At 39.4% G+C, this 15,660-nt stretch overlaps 1 protein-coding gene across 7 annotated transcripts in view; it reads right to left on the bottom strand.

The window, feature by feature from the left end:
• The window catches only part of IGF2BP2 (insulin like growth factor 2 mRNA binding protein 2), a 172,482-nt gene that overhangs the window by 31,073 nt on the left and 125,749 nt on the right, over window positions 1-15,660 (bottom strand). For 5 of the 7 annotated variants that reach the window (XM_044943898.2, XM_044943899.1, XM_025287072.3 and 2 more), the window contains 5 exons: window positions 11,342-11,390; window positions 10,325-10,376; window positions 7,351-7,414; window positions 4,054-4,326; window positions 2,045-2,179 (listed from right to left, as the gene is read on the bottom strand). In XM_044943898.2, the coding sequence (XP_044799833.1) occupies window positions 2,045-2,179; window positions 4,054-4,326; window positions 7,351-7,414; window positions 10,325-10,376; window positions 11,342-11,390 (573 nt within the window). The remainder of the gene's footprint in view (window positions 1-2,044; window positions 2,180-4,053; window positions 4,327-7,350; window positions 7,415-10,324; window positions 10,377-11,341; window positions 11,391-15,660) is intronic. The other 2 variants (XM_044943894.2, XM_025287078.3) reach the window with 2 other exon arrangements.

Here is a 15,660-nt window from a genome sequence, read left to right as displayed (position 1 = left end):
CATGGGCCTTTAAGGCTATGATTCAACTGACCCCGCAGTCATTCTCACAGAGTAAGGACTTCTAATTATGTGACATCAAAACTCTTTCTTATTACTTAAGCCATTTGTTACGTTTTCTGTTACTTGAGACCAAAACCATCTAACAGATGCACTACAACAGCCTCAAAATAAAGGGATGTTTGAAGAAGCTCTGTTAGAATGTGACTTACAGAGGGCAGGATTTTTCGTCCGCTTTGTTCACTGAGACACAGAACAGTGCCTGGCACATAGTATGTACTCAATAAATATTTGGTAAATGAATGGCTAAGTGGCAAAGAATCTGGCCGCAATGCAGGAGACGTGGGTTCAATCTCTGGGTCAGGAAGATCCTCTGGAGGAGAAAATGGCAACCTACCCCAGTATGCCTGCTGGAAAAATCCCATGAACAGAGAGGAGGCTGGCAGGCTACAGTCCATGGGGTTGCAAAGAGTCAGACAAGACCAAACATGCACATAAATGAATAAAAGGAAAGTTTAGGATCTCTCTTCTCCATCCTCCATCTCCTACTCATCTTCCTCAGGGATCAGCTGAAATGTCACTTACATAGGAAAGCTTTCTCTGAAATCCCTCAATTTCTTTCTGTCTCTCTAGAGCCTTGATTATGGCCTCCAGTTACCTGCAGTTGTTTTCCACTATGGCACTTATCATAGCCATGCTTAATTACTTACCGGTGTACTTGTTTGTTTAGCAGATGTCTCACACTGGATTAAAAAAAAAAGGAACTGGATCTTGTTCAGAGTTGTAGCCTAAGCCCCTAGCACAGTGCTCAGCATGGTGCCTCATTTAAAAAAAAAACATATTTCAAAGATATTCAAACTCTATCTTGGCTCTACATAGATACTTTAAAAATCCAATTTATTTAGCAGTCTTTTTGATTCTTTAAAATAATGTAAGATGATGACACCTAATTCAAAGGGCCAAGGAGGGTAACATTTATAAAGTTCTCAATAATTTGGATGAGAGAGGGGCTTCTTTAAATTAAGTCACAGCATTTGGGGGATTCCAAAAGTCCAAAATAGTAAGTAATTCATAAGTAAAATGTTAGAGTTCCTCATGAAGCCTAAGAATTTGCAATGTTTTTCTTTTAAGAACTACTCTCATCTCTTTGGTTTTGGAACACTATTATTTGACACTGTTTGAATATAAATTAGTTTTATATTCAATTCATCCCTCACTGCTTCTTTATAAAACTGCCACAATCCATGCTTATAAGTAGATTTTGCCAGACTTACATAGAGCCTTTTTTATTATATTATCTATTCTATTACCATTAATTTGTTTATAATACAAATTAATACATTTGTATTACTAAATTATACAAGTTACTATGAACTGTATTTGTCATTCAAATTGGTACAACAGGAATCCTAAAAAATATTTTGTGAAAGAAATGGACAAAGGAGATACAAGAAAAAAGAATAAAATAGCCACTCAGATACCAGTTTCTACTATTTAAGGAAACATAATCCAAGCTTAAGAGTCCAAGGGGCTTAGGAGCAAAACCCTTTTGATGGTTTTGGTGCAAATGTACTTTTTGAATCTGCCCCGTCCAATATGATGGCCACTAGCCATACATGTGACTACTTAAATCTGAATGGATCAAGTTAAAATATTCAGTACCTCCACTGCACTTGTCACACTTCAAGCACTCAACAGCAACATTTGGCTAGTGCTTATTATAGTGAACAGTGCAAATATAGAACATTTCCATTAGCACACACATTGGACAACACAGTTATGTTCCCATCAATAATTATTGCCAGTGAGTGACGGAAGCATTAGGATCACCAAGAGAAACGTGCAAGTAGAGAAACAGCCACGTTGTAAACATAAAAGATCTATTTCCCATTGTAGTCTCTATGGAACAAATACCTGAAAATTAATCCTTCCCAGGCTCCCTTTAACTGAGAAATAGATTTACAGCTCTTTGAAAACTTTCCTGGGTTAAATGAATGAGAACCTAATCTTTTCTGTTGAGCGGTCTGTGCATTGCATGCAAACTTACAGTTTGGTCTCATCAGCCTCTTTCTGCATGATTTCAAGAATCATGCGGCATGCTTCAGAGGTTCCCTCTGGGGTGGCATGGATGGTGACGGGTTTCTCTGCAGCCCCAGAGTTCTCCTTTCTATGGATGTCTACCCTGCAGGAAAAGAATCAGGAGCCATAGCACAACGTCATCTGGCACTGGACCCTAGTCCAAGAAAGTGTTGCCCTGGCCAATGTACAGCAAGGACACAGACGGACAATAAGTGTCATCAGCACATTTGCAACCAATGCCATTCTCCAAGAAGGCAGCAAGCAGTGCAGAAGGTCTTGGGCCAAACCTGAATTCTTTGCAGCTCCACTTAGAAAGGAGTATTTCTTACAGGAGTGCTATTGGACAAAGGCACCAAGCCAATGTGGTAATGAAGCCAGTTTGGTAAATGAAGTATTTTGTGTAGTCTTTCAAATGATCTTAAAAGTGAGCAGGATAATACTGCACATTGGCACAGTGCCAGTCTCTGAACTGATTGCAGCTTTTAAAAGCCATATGTTAATCCAACTCTAAACACCAAATTCAAGCAAGCTTTATATATCTGAGTGTGGATAGAAAACAGAGGCATGCCCTTTCTCTGCCTAAGTTTTTGGTTTCCTTGCCACTGGCAGCCTGCCTTCTTCCAGACTCTTAAAACTAATGGCTCCAAAGCTTGATGACTTTATCAGACTTCTTTGGGTAGTTGTGGCTCTACTTGTTTTTGTTAACTTTCAAAATCACATAATTAATTGTATCCCTTTTTACTTTGGTTGTTAGAAGTCCAAATCCAAGTTTGGGGCCTATTTCTAAAAAAGTAGGCACACACTTTGAGAATTAACTTCAATTCTATTTAAACTTGCTACATTTATAAAGCCACTTCAAATAATATTTGGAACAAAAAGACATACAAATAAAAATCACTTTCTCAGGGAAGCAGACTTACAGGAATAAAAGGGGACTGATTTTAAAACAAAAGAAACATCAATAGTACTTCCTCTGACTACTATCTTATCACTTCACTCCTATGATTATAAACCCTGGGATTCATGTAATTGTCCACTTTTTGGAAATAACTCAGACACTTTGAAGAAAACAGTTTTTCCTCTTTCAGGTTATAAAACCCTCAATTACCTGAGTAAAATGCATTAGGAATATAAATAACTAATACTTGTAATTTGGTGCTTTGTAATTTAAGTGCTTTCACAATAATTATTTCATTCAATCTGTCTGACTGTCTTAATTCTCACACTACTCCTAGAGTATAGAAGAAGCTGTTGATGCTCAGAAAGCTTAAATTTTTTCTAAGCTTATATAGCTATTAAGTGGGAAAAGGTGAACAAGGGTCTTTGTTTTCAAGTCCTGTGCTTTGTTCATTTTATCATGCTGTGGTCTTAGGAACATACCAAAATCAACAACCTCACAAGTTACTTTATCCACTACAACTCCTACTACCGAGTCAGTCTCCTTAAGCAGACAGAAGACTAAACATAAGGCTAATAATGTACTTTATTTCTTGCTCAATGTAGCAGTGACTCACCCGTTGCCTTTATGAAGCTGTTTGTGAGACTCCCTAGGTGGTCTCAAAGAATGACTATCACCCTGGGCTCTGACTCAGGAGCGGAGGCAAGAGCTAAGGTAAGTGGGTTCTAGGATCCCATAAAGTTCAGCCCCATACCTCTGTTGTTTTAAAAATATGTAGATGTATTCACAGGCATCAGAGAGCTTAGGAGAACAATTCGTGACTGTGAGGTCATTAGTACCTTTTTTTTTATGAATTATTAGTGTTTCAGGTATGACCTTTAGAACACTGGCACGAAAGCTCATGAAGGCCCCTGGGTTCTGTGTTAGTCTGTTAGTACTTCTGTTTAAAGAAGCCACTGTCCCATCCAGCGCAGCCCCCCACTGCTGATGCAAGCAATAGCAACCTGGGAATGGCCGGGACCCACCAGCACTCAGGGGACCCCTCAGAAGGAAGCAAAGGAAGCCCCGGAGGCACGTACCGGGACTGGGTCTGCTTAGTGATGTTCTTTATGGTCAAGCCCTCCTTTCCGATGATGGCACCAACAAACTGGGTGGGGACCAGGATCCGCAGCGGGAAATCAATCTGTCTGGCCTGAGAAGAGCCCCCAGGGGCATGGCCTTGCTCCCGGGAAGAGTGGTCCCCACGCTGGGCTCGCTGAGGGGGCGAAGGGGAGCTCACCTCTTCATCCGGGATGTAGGAAATCTTGAAGGAGTAGTTCTCAAACTGATGCCCGCTTAGCTTCTCGATGGCTCTGAAATGCAGCAGGGGATTTGTTAGAGACCCACAGTCCAGGGTCAGTGGACCGGTTCACTCACCCTCCTTTGCTAATTGCCTAGGAGAGTGCCGTCCTCAGCATCGAGGATGCAGCGTGAGCAAAACACACACCATCTCTGCTCTTTCACAGAGGGTGGTTAGCAAGTAATCACCAAGTATAAGTCTGGCCTGATATACAATGTGTTGTCCTGCTTTCTTTTTTAACCACTTAAGGCTGTATCAGAAACTCTGTAAATATTGGCATAAAATTGACTCAAAAATTTTAACTGTAATATAGTTATTGCTGAAAATCCAGCAGTAGATAAGCACAAATGAGAAAAACATCCTAGTCCATCCTATGTCTTTCTTAAATATATTATTATTTATACAAATGGATTAATACCAAACATACTACTTTATAACCTTTAAAAATAGTTAATACTCCAGTTTTCTAAGTGATTAAATATCCTGAAATTTAATTTTTACTGGTTAACATTCTACTGATTTGCCATCATTTTTGCAACATATTCTCTATTGTTTTATATATATATATACACACACACACTCCTAATCGTTTACTATTGCAATAGTGTTGTTATGGGTATCTCTGCAACTACAACTTTACACACAGGACAAATTCCTAATGGAATTTCCTAATGGAGAGCAGGCAGAATTCTAACATCTTAAGTACTGCTCAGAGTCCTCCTGGAAAGGTTTCAACATTTACTATCCCATAGCAGTTCAGAGAGCATTTGTTTCCTTGATGCCTCAGAAATACAACTTATTATTTTAAAATATTTATCAATTTGATAAATCGTTATCTTAAAAACGATACATGAAGTGGAGCAATTTTTCCACTTTTGGCACTATGTGAAAAAAATTAACCCTATTCTGTAAGGTTAATATTTAGGGTTTGCAATTTTTTAAATATTTATTTATTTGACTGCACCAGGTCCTGGCTGAGATGCAGGATCTTGAGTCTTTAGTTGCTGCATGTGAACTCTTAGTTGTGGCGCGTAAACCCTCAGTTGTGACATGTGAGACCTAGTTCCTTGACCAGGGACAGAACCTGGGCCCTCTGTATTAGGAGTGAGGCGTCCTAGCCACTGGGCCACCAGAGAGTCCATAGGGTTTGCAAATTTATTACAAAGCAGCACTTTGTGAATTCAATAAAAGCAGCAAAGTAGTATCATGTACAGAGAAGGCAATGGCACCCCACTCCAGAACTCTTGCCTGGAAAATCCCATGGATGGAGGAGCCTGGTAGGCTGCAGTCCATGGGGTCGCTAAGAGTCGGACACAACTGAGCGACTTCACTTTCAGTTTTCACTTTCATGCATTGGAGAAGGAAATGGCAACCCACTCCAGTGTTCTTGCCTGGAGAATCCCAGGGACGGGGGAGCCTGATGGGCTGCCGTCTCCGGGGTCGCACAGAGTTGGACACGACTGAAGCGACTTAGCAGTAGCAGCAGCAGTATCATGTACAAAAGTCCTACCTAAGTAGCAGCTGGACAAAAACTGTAAAGGTGAGTTGTTAGTAAATGTGTCCTGCTTAAATCCATGTGCTAAAGTCAATAGCAGGGCTTCCCTGGTGGCTCAGAGGTAAAGAATCTGCCTGCCAATGCAGGAGACATGGGTTTGAGCCCTGATTGGGGAAGACCCACATGCTGCAGAGCAACTAAGCCCAGGCACCACAACTACTGAACCTGTGATTTAGAGCCTGGGAGCCACAACTACTGAAGCTTGAGTGCCCTAGTGTCTGTGCTCTGCAACAAAAGAAGCCACTGCAAAAAGAAGCTGGCACACCACAACTATAGAGCAGCCCCCACTTGCCACAACTAGAGGAAAAAAATTGTGCAGCAATGAAGACCTAGCACAGCCAAAAGAATATATAAAATAAAATTTAAAAATGTTTAAAAAGTCAACAGCAAATGACTGTTGCCTTTTTCAATGCAAAATTAACAGTTTGAAAACCAGTGGTATGAGAACGGGTTAAATACACATTCATGGATGTGGAAACCCTGGAAAAAAACACTAATTCTGGGATGTATAACCAATATGAATATTATGCCACCTCCATAAAGCATGACCACGTGTGACCGTAATTCTAGTTATGATGACCTGACAGGCACTTCATGGGCCTTCTACAAAAAGGAACTTGTTTTTGTTGTTGTTTTTAAAATATTCAATCCCATGTGTGTTAATAGCCAAGCTCACCATTAACCATCACTGAAGCAATGTCGCCATGAGTGGGGTCAGGAGGTGAATGTGAATAGGAAGAAGAGCCTGAGCCAGGCACTCTTTGATGAACCACTCCAAGATGACAGTGCTCCCTTGGGCTGATGTCACAGAGGTGAACCCCTCCCCCCTTCTAATATGCATAGAGGGAAAAGGAAGTTTCAGCATTCATCCAATGAGTGCGGACAGAAACAGGCTTGGGCTTCTTCCTCATAGTGCATGGAGAAAGCTCCAGGTGAAAGTGGCTTCCAGTTGTCAAAGCAGACTCTAGGGGACACAGTGTCAGAGACATGGTGTCCTCTACTCCTGATTGTTTCAAGATACAGCTCCCACCTTGGTTTTGATGCCAAGGCTCAACATTTTTCAAGATAAAAAATCTCTGTACAGTCAACAAACAGATACCCTGGTATAAATTCCCTGGGGCTGTATGGATGTGTCAAAGATCTGCATTCCCTGGTGGCTCAGATGGCAAAGAATCCACCTGCAATGTGAGAGACCTGGGTTCAATCCCTGTGTCGGGAAGATCCCCTGGAGAAGGGAATGGCAATCCACTCCAGTATCCTTGCCTGGAGAATCCCATGGACAGAGGAGCCTAGCGGGCTACAGCCCATGGGGTCGCACGGAGTTGGACGTGGCTCAGCGACTACATTACTACTACTGATGCGTCAACGATCTGCATCTTTTCAGAAGAGGTTTATAAACACAGGATTCAATGGAATTCAAAGACAAGCTCCCTCGGCATTCCCCAGCCCAGATTTAAAGGGAAATAAGCTAAATCCACTTACGTTTTAGCTTCTTCTCTTGTTGCATATGTGACGTTGACAACGGCAGTTTCTGTGTCTGTGTTGACTAGGAAAGAAGCAAAAACTACATTGTCACAGAAAAAAAAAAAGTTGTAGCCCTCTGGCTCAATGTAAATAGACTTAGAGAAAAATGCACAAAAATCTCATTGTTCAAACTCTTAAGAGTTATTTGAATTCTATCTTTATTCATGTGCACTCATAGTAATTTACAATCAGTTGTATATACACATTTGTAATCAATTGTATATATAATTCAAAGCTGTATTTTCCATATTTTATCAACACTTCTGCATGTGTATATGTATATGTACAGTTTCTTTGGATTTTTCATTTTTAATGTCTACATAAAATTGCAACAAGCAAATGGGCCATGATTTTTGCCTAACCATTCCTTAATTGTTGACAAATGGTTGTTCTCAGTATTTGCTACTCTGAAGACTGTTGATAAAAAATCACTACTGTTGCAAATGCCACTTGATTTGTGTTCTTCTGAATTATTTTTAGTGTCATTTAGAAGAAAAATAATTGGGTCAAAAGAACATAACGCTTTTTAATGACTATTTTCAAATTACTCTCCAAGAAGTTTGTATTAATTTACTGTACCACTATCAGTTTTATCTGCTATAATTTTTGGATAATTGGATATATATATATAAAATAATAAGAAAGCATTTTAATTTTAATTGTTCGTTCATGGATAAGGTTGAACTATTACAACATTTGTTCCACTTTGACTGAATTCGGCTGTGTGAGTTAAATCTAGTAACAGTGTACAATGAATCAAGAAAACTGGCAATTCCAACCCACTTGGCCAAAGAGGAGAACATATAAACTCTAAGAGTGGCTAACAAGGTATCACTGTTGTGAGCTGGCTTATCTTGATTAATAATTGATACATCTTCTTCCAAAGTCAGGTGTTAAAAATGAATTCATAAGACAGGACAAAACTTTCTCCATCCAAGTCAGTAAACTTAGACCAAAAGTATATTGGTTTCCCCAAAACCAACAGACATGACTAACTCAAAATCCTCTCCATTAAAACATTTAAGCTATTAGGAGACTTGGAAGTAACGGCATTAAGCAGAGCATAATTCAAGAAAACCACACTAGAGCTGCTTTCCAAAGTAATAATAAAAGCCTCTAGTGCAAGGATTTTTAATTTTGAACCCATGTTAGAGCTTCAGGAATTCTATACTCACCCTCCCCACTTCCCTGTAAATATTCAAATCTGTGGGGACGTGGATTTTTCTAATAATTTCCATATGATTTCCAAAAACGTTAACGGTCACTGTTATCCAATAACTTCAAAGCAGCTGTGGCCCTTATGGGGAGGGGTGCATACTCCTCAGGAAGGAACTGCCATTGAGACATACAGGCCACTAACACTGAAGCCAGTCCTGGCCTCGGCCTCGGAGTGTTCGTGTTGCTCTCTAACACAGAGGTCCTCACAGGACTGCACCTCTCAGTGCAAAATAGGGCATGTGCACCCACAACCACCCTCTCTCAGTGCTGATACCCTGAATGCTACTAGGTCTCATAGTTACACTTTGGAGTGCAACAGATGAGGCTGTAGACCCAAAAAGGAAGAAGGGGCTGGGTTTGAACCTCCTGAATAAAGCTACCCACTAAAAGTCTCAGATTCGTTCTTATTTATATTCTTTGTTCTTCAAAGACATCTGTCTTCAGGAAATCAGACCTGTGATTCTAGGAGGAACTGAACTAACTCCATTCAAATACTTTATTTCATTGGACATGAACGCTCTATAAAGATTCTTAAAATTCTCCTGCAGAATGCTTTCCTGCTGAATCAGGAATTACCTATGAAACAGAACAAAACAACAGCCCAACACTTATACCCTACAGTCATGAGGCAGCTAGAAATTGGGTGCTCTCAAGGGCACAGGTGCTCCTGGAGCATTGCTTCCTTGCATGGCACTGTCCTGAGTTTATAACATGGTCTTAGCTAGTAACTTGTACAGGTTCATGTCTGGAAAGTCATCTTGCCTATGACAGCCAATTCTTACTAAAATGTCTTGCATTTGAGGGAAATAACAAGAATTGAGAAAACAGAATCCTTATAAATCATGTCTTCTTTCCAGGCTTTTTCCCTTTACCTTGGTGGGCCTACCTCCCAACTTGGGGATGGGCAGTCAGCAGCATGAAACTGAATAATAATATTTTTAATATTCATGGAGTATAGAGCATCTGAATAGTTACTGCTTTAAAAACTATTATATTAACTATACTAGCAGACAGACTGCATATGAGAAAATGCATTTTCTGTGATTTTTTCCTAAGTGAATATTAAGTTATGTATGATTTCACAGTCTGTAAAGGTAAATGTTTTAGAAGGTAAAAATAAAGTGGCAGGAAAAAGAATATACATTTTCTGGGGATTTACTACACTGTTCCCAAGACAGAGGCTCGCAAATGAGTACACAGAAAAATCACTTGGAAGTGACTGTTTAAAATACAGTTGCATGACTTCTTCCCCCAGAGAGTCTTACTTTGTAAATCTGTCTATGGTGAGCCCCAGGAAATTGCATTTTCCCAAGCGCTCCAGGTGATAATGGTATAGGAGTCCTACACCTTGAGAAACAGTCCAAGACATCAGGGATATGTTGTTCTTAATCAGGAAGAGGAAAGTTGTCATAGTATAAATACAGTTACTTCCAAATGAATTAAGCTTCCCTCATCCTGACAGCAATTTGTCCAGTGCTTGAGTACATTACAGAGTATAAGAAAAATAGTCTGAAAACCATTCTTTGAAAAAATAGATATGGATAGACAGATATAGACATTTCTTACATACATGCAGATATACAAACATATACTCTAGGAAGCTTGCTTCAATGGAATTTAAACTTGTTATATGTCCTTGGATTTGACCCAACCTTCAGAAGTAACAGGCAATATTCCTCTCAAAATTCAACAGGCTAATTTCAGCACTTATTACCTTGCTCCACGTTCTCCACTGTCCCACACTGAGCCAAAAGTCCATCCAACACCTGAAAAAGAAGCTTCACTGTCAGAATTTCAGGTCTTCATAAAAACAGCTAGAAATAAATAGATACACAGAGCTTTCATTTACTTATTGGCTCCCGAGTAGTCTGTTCACTGAGGAAGCACAGCAGTGTTCTTAGTAATTGTTAACAATCATGTTCATGATGGTTGGAGCCCATTTGCTTTTGAAATGAGAAGCAGACTAATGTACAAAAAGCACTTCTCCTTTCTGAAAGATTTAACCATTCTTCCATCAGATTTCCTTTAGGGATCTCCTTATTTTATGAAGCAATGAGATATGTATATGCTCAAAATTTTCCACAATAAAAAGTGTTTTTTTCCCCTTAAAGTAACAAAAATGTTAGCCAAAACATTCTATTTCCTTTAAGTCTATTTTGATTCCGTTTGAGTTGGGGAACATGGGGCAGTGTGCCTTTAAATGAGGCAATAAGGCTGCTTCTCATATTCTATCTTATTTCAATGTAACAATCTTGTAAGAAGTTTTACAACTCTGAAAACATGTCTTAACTGTTATTCACAACAATTAATTCAAAATAAACAAAACACTTGCCCAAACTAACAGAGAACCTTAGATTCTTATTGATTTTCAATTTATTTTATTTCCTCCCAGACCATAATTTAGAAAGGTAAAAATCTTTTCTAAAATCATGGAATAAAAATCACAAGCAAGGCATTTATTTTGTTTAGTTTGTCTGCTGGTGCTTGGTTCCCAAGAAGGCAGAACATAAGGGATCAAAGTGTATATCCAGCACAACAAAAGGGACGACTCTGACCCCAAACTCAGGGCAGATCATTCCCATCAGGGTGCTGAAGAAGGCGAAGTCTGAGGACCTCTAATTCCTAAACGTGAAAGGGAACGATAACAAAGGGACAAAATGCCCTGTTACTCCATCAGCAAGTGAAGACAGAGAGCAGGAAGATAATAAATACAGAAATGACATTGGCCTACCTCCCACTGCAGGTGAGGAGGGATGTTTCGAATCTGAATTTTCCTGCTCCTGTAGAAAATAAAAGCACAGACACAACAAACAGGCTTAATACCACACTTTCTCACGTGTTAACCGAGGCCTTGGCAAGGGGTTTTGATTGTGAATCAAGAACATCTTGTTTTAAGCTAATCATCAATTTTGCCCTTTATGTTTGTTAGTATTTGCTTTATATATTTAGGTGATCCTATATTGGGAGAATGTATGTTAATAAATATGATATCCTCTTCTTGTTTTAATCCCTTTATCATAATATAATGTTCTACTGTATAGCATAGGGAATCATACCTGACATCTTGTAATAAGCTACAATGGAATATAATCTGAAAAAAAACTCACACACAAAAAAACTGAATCACTATGCTGTACACTTGAAACTAATGTAATATTGTAAATCAGCTATAGTTCATTAAAAATTAAAAAACAAAAAAAAGAGCATCTTGTTTTAAAGTTTTCAATTACTTTGAAGAAAAAAATTAAGAACAAACCTAAGAAGTCTGAACAAGCTAAAGAAAGTTTAGATGCAAATCTACCATTTCAATTTCCTATCAAAATAGTTAGAATTTAAATTGCCATATATGTTATAATTATAGAGTATTCCCTTTCTCCTCAAAATACATGGTCCTGCAACTGACCCTACCCTAAAAGGTACCTATGAGAAGTAAAGTCACATATACAGTGGGTTTAAACAAGATCTTTGCTAACACCTCAGAATTTCCTTTTAAAAAATTATTTTTTATTTCTGAGTAGGTAATACAGTCCTAATTCAAAAATTAGGACACTTTAAAGAGGCATTCCATGAACAGTCTTACTCATTGCTTGTGTAACCTTCAGTTTCCTTATGCAAATACTAGTAAATCCAAATATACATTTCTGTTTTCCCCTTTTCTTGGAGAAATATTTGCATATTCTACACACTCACTGCATCTTGTTTTTTTTTCACCCAACAGTAATATCTTTCTATTGATACACTGGCAGAGAGAGAGCATGCTCATTCTATTTTACACAAGTTGGATCCACCAAAGTGCACTTGTGTGGGTGATAAGTTGCTTTAGTCATGTCTGACTCTTTGCGACCCTATGGACTGTAGCCTGCCAGGCTCCTCTGTCCGTGGGATTCTCCAGGCAAGAATAGTGGAGTGGGTTGCCATGCCCTCCTCCAAGGAATGTTCCCAACCCAGGGATCAAACCCTCATCTCTTATGTCTTCTGTATTGGCAGGTGGGTTCTTTACCACTAGCGCCACCTAGCCCAACCCTATTGTTGGATATTTGGACCTTCTGCCTTTTTTTTTTAGGCCTTGATGTGGGATCTTAGTTCTCTGACTAGACACTGAACCCACACCCCCTGCATTGGAAACACTGGACCACCAGGGAAATCCTTCTCCTGCCTTTTTATTCAGAAGATCTTTCTCTTTTTCCAAGACATCTTACTGGTCTAATAACTCTGATTTAGATCATTTCTTGTTTTCACCTAAGCTTTAAAATTAGATAGAAAAGAGAAAAGAAACAAGAAGATAAGAATTTTTCTATCTTTGAACTACATTTTAGATCTTGGAAGGAAAACACAAATCACATTTCAATATTGGCAAGGTCATTTCACTGGAAGAATTTGGCACTGAGATCCCATAAAAATCCCCTTCAGGGGCTGCAAGAGTGGAGATGCGGCAGCTGAAGCGTGCCCCTGTTACTTTTCCTCTCCTTTGTATCAGAGGTACCAAATAGTTGCTCTATGAAGTCACAGATTTCTCCACGGCTTTAATCTGGGCAACAGCCACAGAAAGCAATGTTACAATTCACGCAGAGAGAAAAAGGAGAGAGACAGAGAAGTACATAGGCAGAGGAAATAAGAAACAAACAATAAAAGATCTGAGGGGCTCCTGTTTTCTCAGATTGTTTTTATTAAATTAAGGGAGGGCCATCCCTCTCTTCCAGATCCCATATCCTAATTCCATCTTATTTTTTAAAAATAAGAATGCATTCATGCTTTACCAGAGCTGCTTAAATGACTATACTATATAAGCCACTCTGTAGAATCTCTATAATCTTGTGTTAGGATAGGAAGGAGAAAAAAGAATCAAGAACTAATTTCTACTTCTGTGCTATGAAGGCTCATTTCTGACACTGCCTTTGGCAAGAGTTTATAATAAAATTGCTGACACCATCCCATACAGTGGCTCCATGGAATGCTTCACAAAGGATGTCACAAGCCTAACTATTTATAGAAAAGGCAGCATAATTTGCAGGAAAAATTGAGTATTTCTAAGAAAAATACTTTTGTTATCTCCAAGTATAAATAAACATTGACTCCAACTGCTAACCAAGAATTCAACAGAAATCCTATTGGAAGAAACTTGTGCACAGACACAAAGATCTGAATAAAGACAGATACTAGTGCTCTGTTCTGACGAAGAATGAAAATCATCTGAATATCCACCATTAGGGAGATGAGTAAGTAAATCGTAGTACAGCTATAATATGGAACATTATACAGCTGTCCAAAAGAATGAAGTAGACATATGTTTGTGGTCATAGGATACTCATCTTAGAATACTGTAAGATGAGAGCTAGTTACAGATTAGGCTGATCCTATTTTATAAGAGTGCAAAACAAAACTACATGTCATTAGATGTGTGTATATGTAAAGAAAAAGGTAGCCACAAACATTTAGTTGGCAAAATGAGACTTGTACTTTTTATTTTAGTTCTGGTTTGTTCGCTTTTTGTAAAAATGAGAATACGTTCGTGTCTTATTGGTTTAAAAAATTAACAATTAAAACTCCTACTAGGGCTGCTTTCATGAATTGACAAGATTCATTTTTTTTTTTAAGTATCCTGGAACCTGATTAAAAAATAAAGAAAACCCAAACACCTTACTTTCTACATGATTACATTAGGCATCCTTCTTGGAATCTTATTTAACAGAGGATTAATTTATCTGGCAAACTCCTTTGTTCACAGTGTATAAATAATCAAATTCCACCCAGTCCAGATGATCCCAAATCCTAACTGAATGGGTCTAAAATAATGACACTTCATAATATGTCATGTCAGGACTGCACATCAGGCAATCAGCTGTGTAAGTGGAATGCTCATTAAGCAGGGTTCTGGGAGAAAGCATCTCTAAAAAGTTAGTGCATCTCATCTCTAACCTTAGACCAGGATGGAAAGAAGAAGAACTGAGAATTGATAAGGGGAAATGGAGCTCACTGTAGTAGAACCTGCTCACCTGGAGCTCAGTCAGGTCACCTGGGAAAACACCCTGAGAGACTGTTTTTCCAGATTAGGAGTGACCAGGATCTTTGGGATCCGCTAACTCCCATGGCATCATCTAGACACTGTGTCATCTCGTCAGGGTACCCGGAATGCCTGACTCCTTTTCCCTTGGGAGAGATTTCTGTGTGCCCTTCAAAACCCAGCTCACATCTGCAGACAATTCCAGGGCATCTCCAGAAAAGAGTGGTTTCCATGCACTTTTAAGTTTCTATAACAGTTCCCTCTATGCTGTAATTACTTCTCTACTGGCACTGTCCCCTCTCTGGACTGGAGATTTCCTCAAGGACAGGCTTCTTGTTTACTGGTCTCCTGTCCAGCCAGGGGCCAAGCATACAGCAGAGAAGGAGGACAGGGAGCTCCGGGGGCTGTGAAAGCACTGCTGTTGCTGGCTGTAGTCTACTTACGATGCTGTGGGCCTTCCAGCCCCACAGGTTCTTTCCTTCATTGTCAGGGAGTAAAGGGGAGAGGGAAGACCTCGTTCCCCTCTTTTCTTTAGAGAAGAAACCCAGCATTTGGCTTCATCTTGAACAACATATGTGGATCTTTCTCCCTTGAAATCCACAAAAATGTGCCCTGCTCGCAAACAAGCCAAATTTATACAATAACTTAGGAAAGTGATTGAAGAACAAAGTTTTTTAATCCTTTTTTCAAAAAGGGAATAATATCATAGTTCCATTATACTATAAATCAAGCTTTTCTACATATACATAATTGACATATCTTCTCATCCTCGCCACCCCACAGAACACTTACAGCCAGCTACTAGCTGCCTGCTGGCCATCTCACGTTTCCCTCCTCTCCCGCCCACCCCACACTCGGCCACCAGTGACTTTCTGAAACACAAACAGGACTGGTTGCTTCTGTCTTCTTTGAACGACTGTCACCATGTCCAAATTCCCACTCATGACCCTGTTCCTGCCCTGTTCTCCATCTCCTTATCTTTAAATTCTCTTGCCCCAGGAAATGCTCTAACTTTGGGCTCTTACCCTTCCACCCAAAATAATTTGCCA

Source organism: Bubalus bubalis, chromosome 1 (assembly GCF_019923935.1).
Source record: "Bubalus bubalis isolate 160015118507 breed Murrah chromosome 1, NDDB_SH_1, whole genome shotgun sequence".
In the NCBI taxonomy this organism is placed as follows: Eukaryota; Metazoa; Chordata; class Mammalia; order Artiodactyla; family Bovidae; genus Bubalus; species Bubalus bubalis.
The sequence above is the reverse complement of the archived record's forward strand: the minus strand, read 5'-3'. Positions and strand labels throughout refer to the sequence as shown.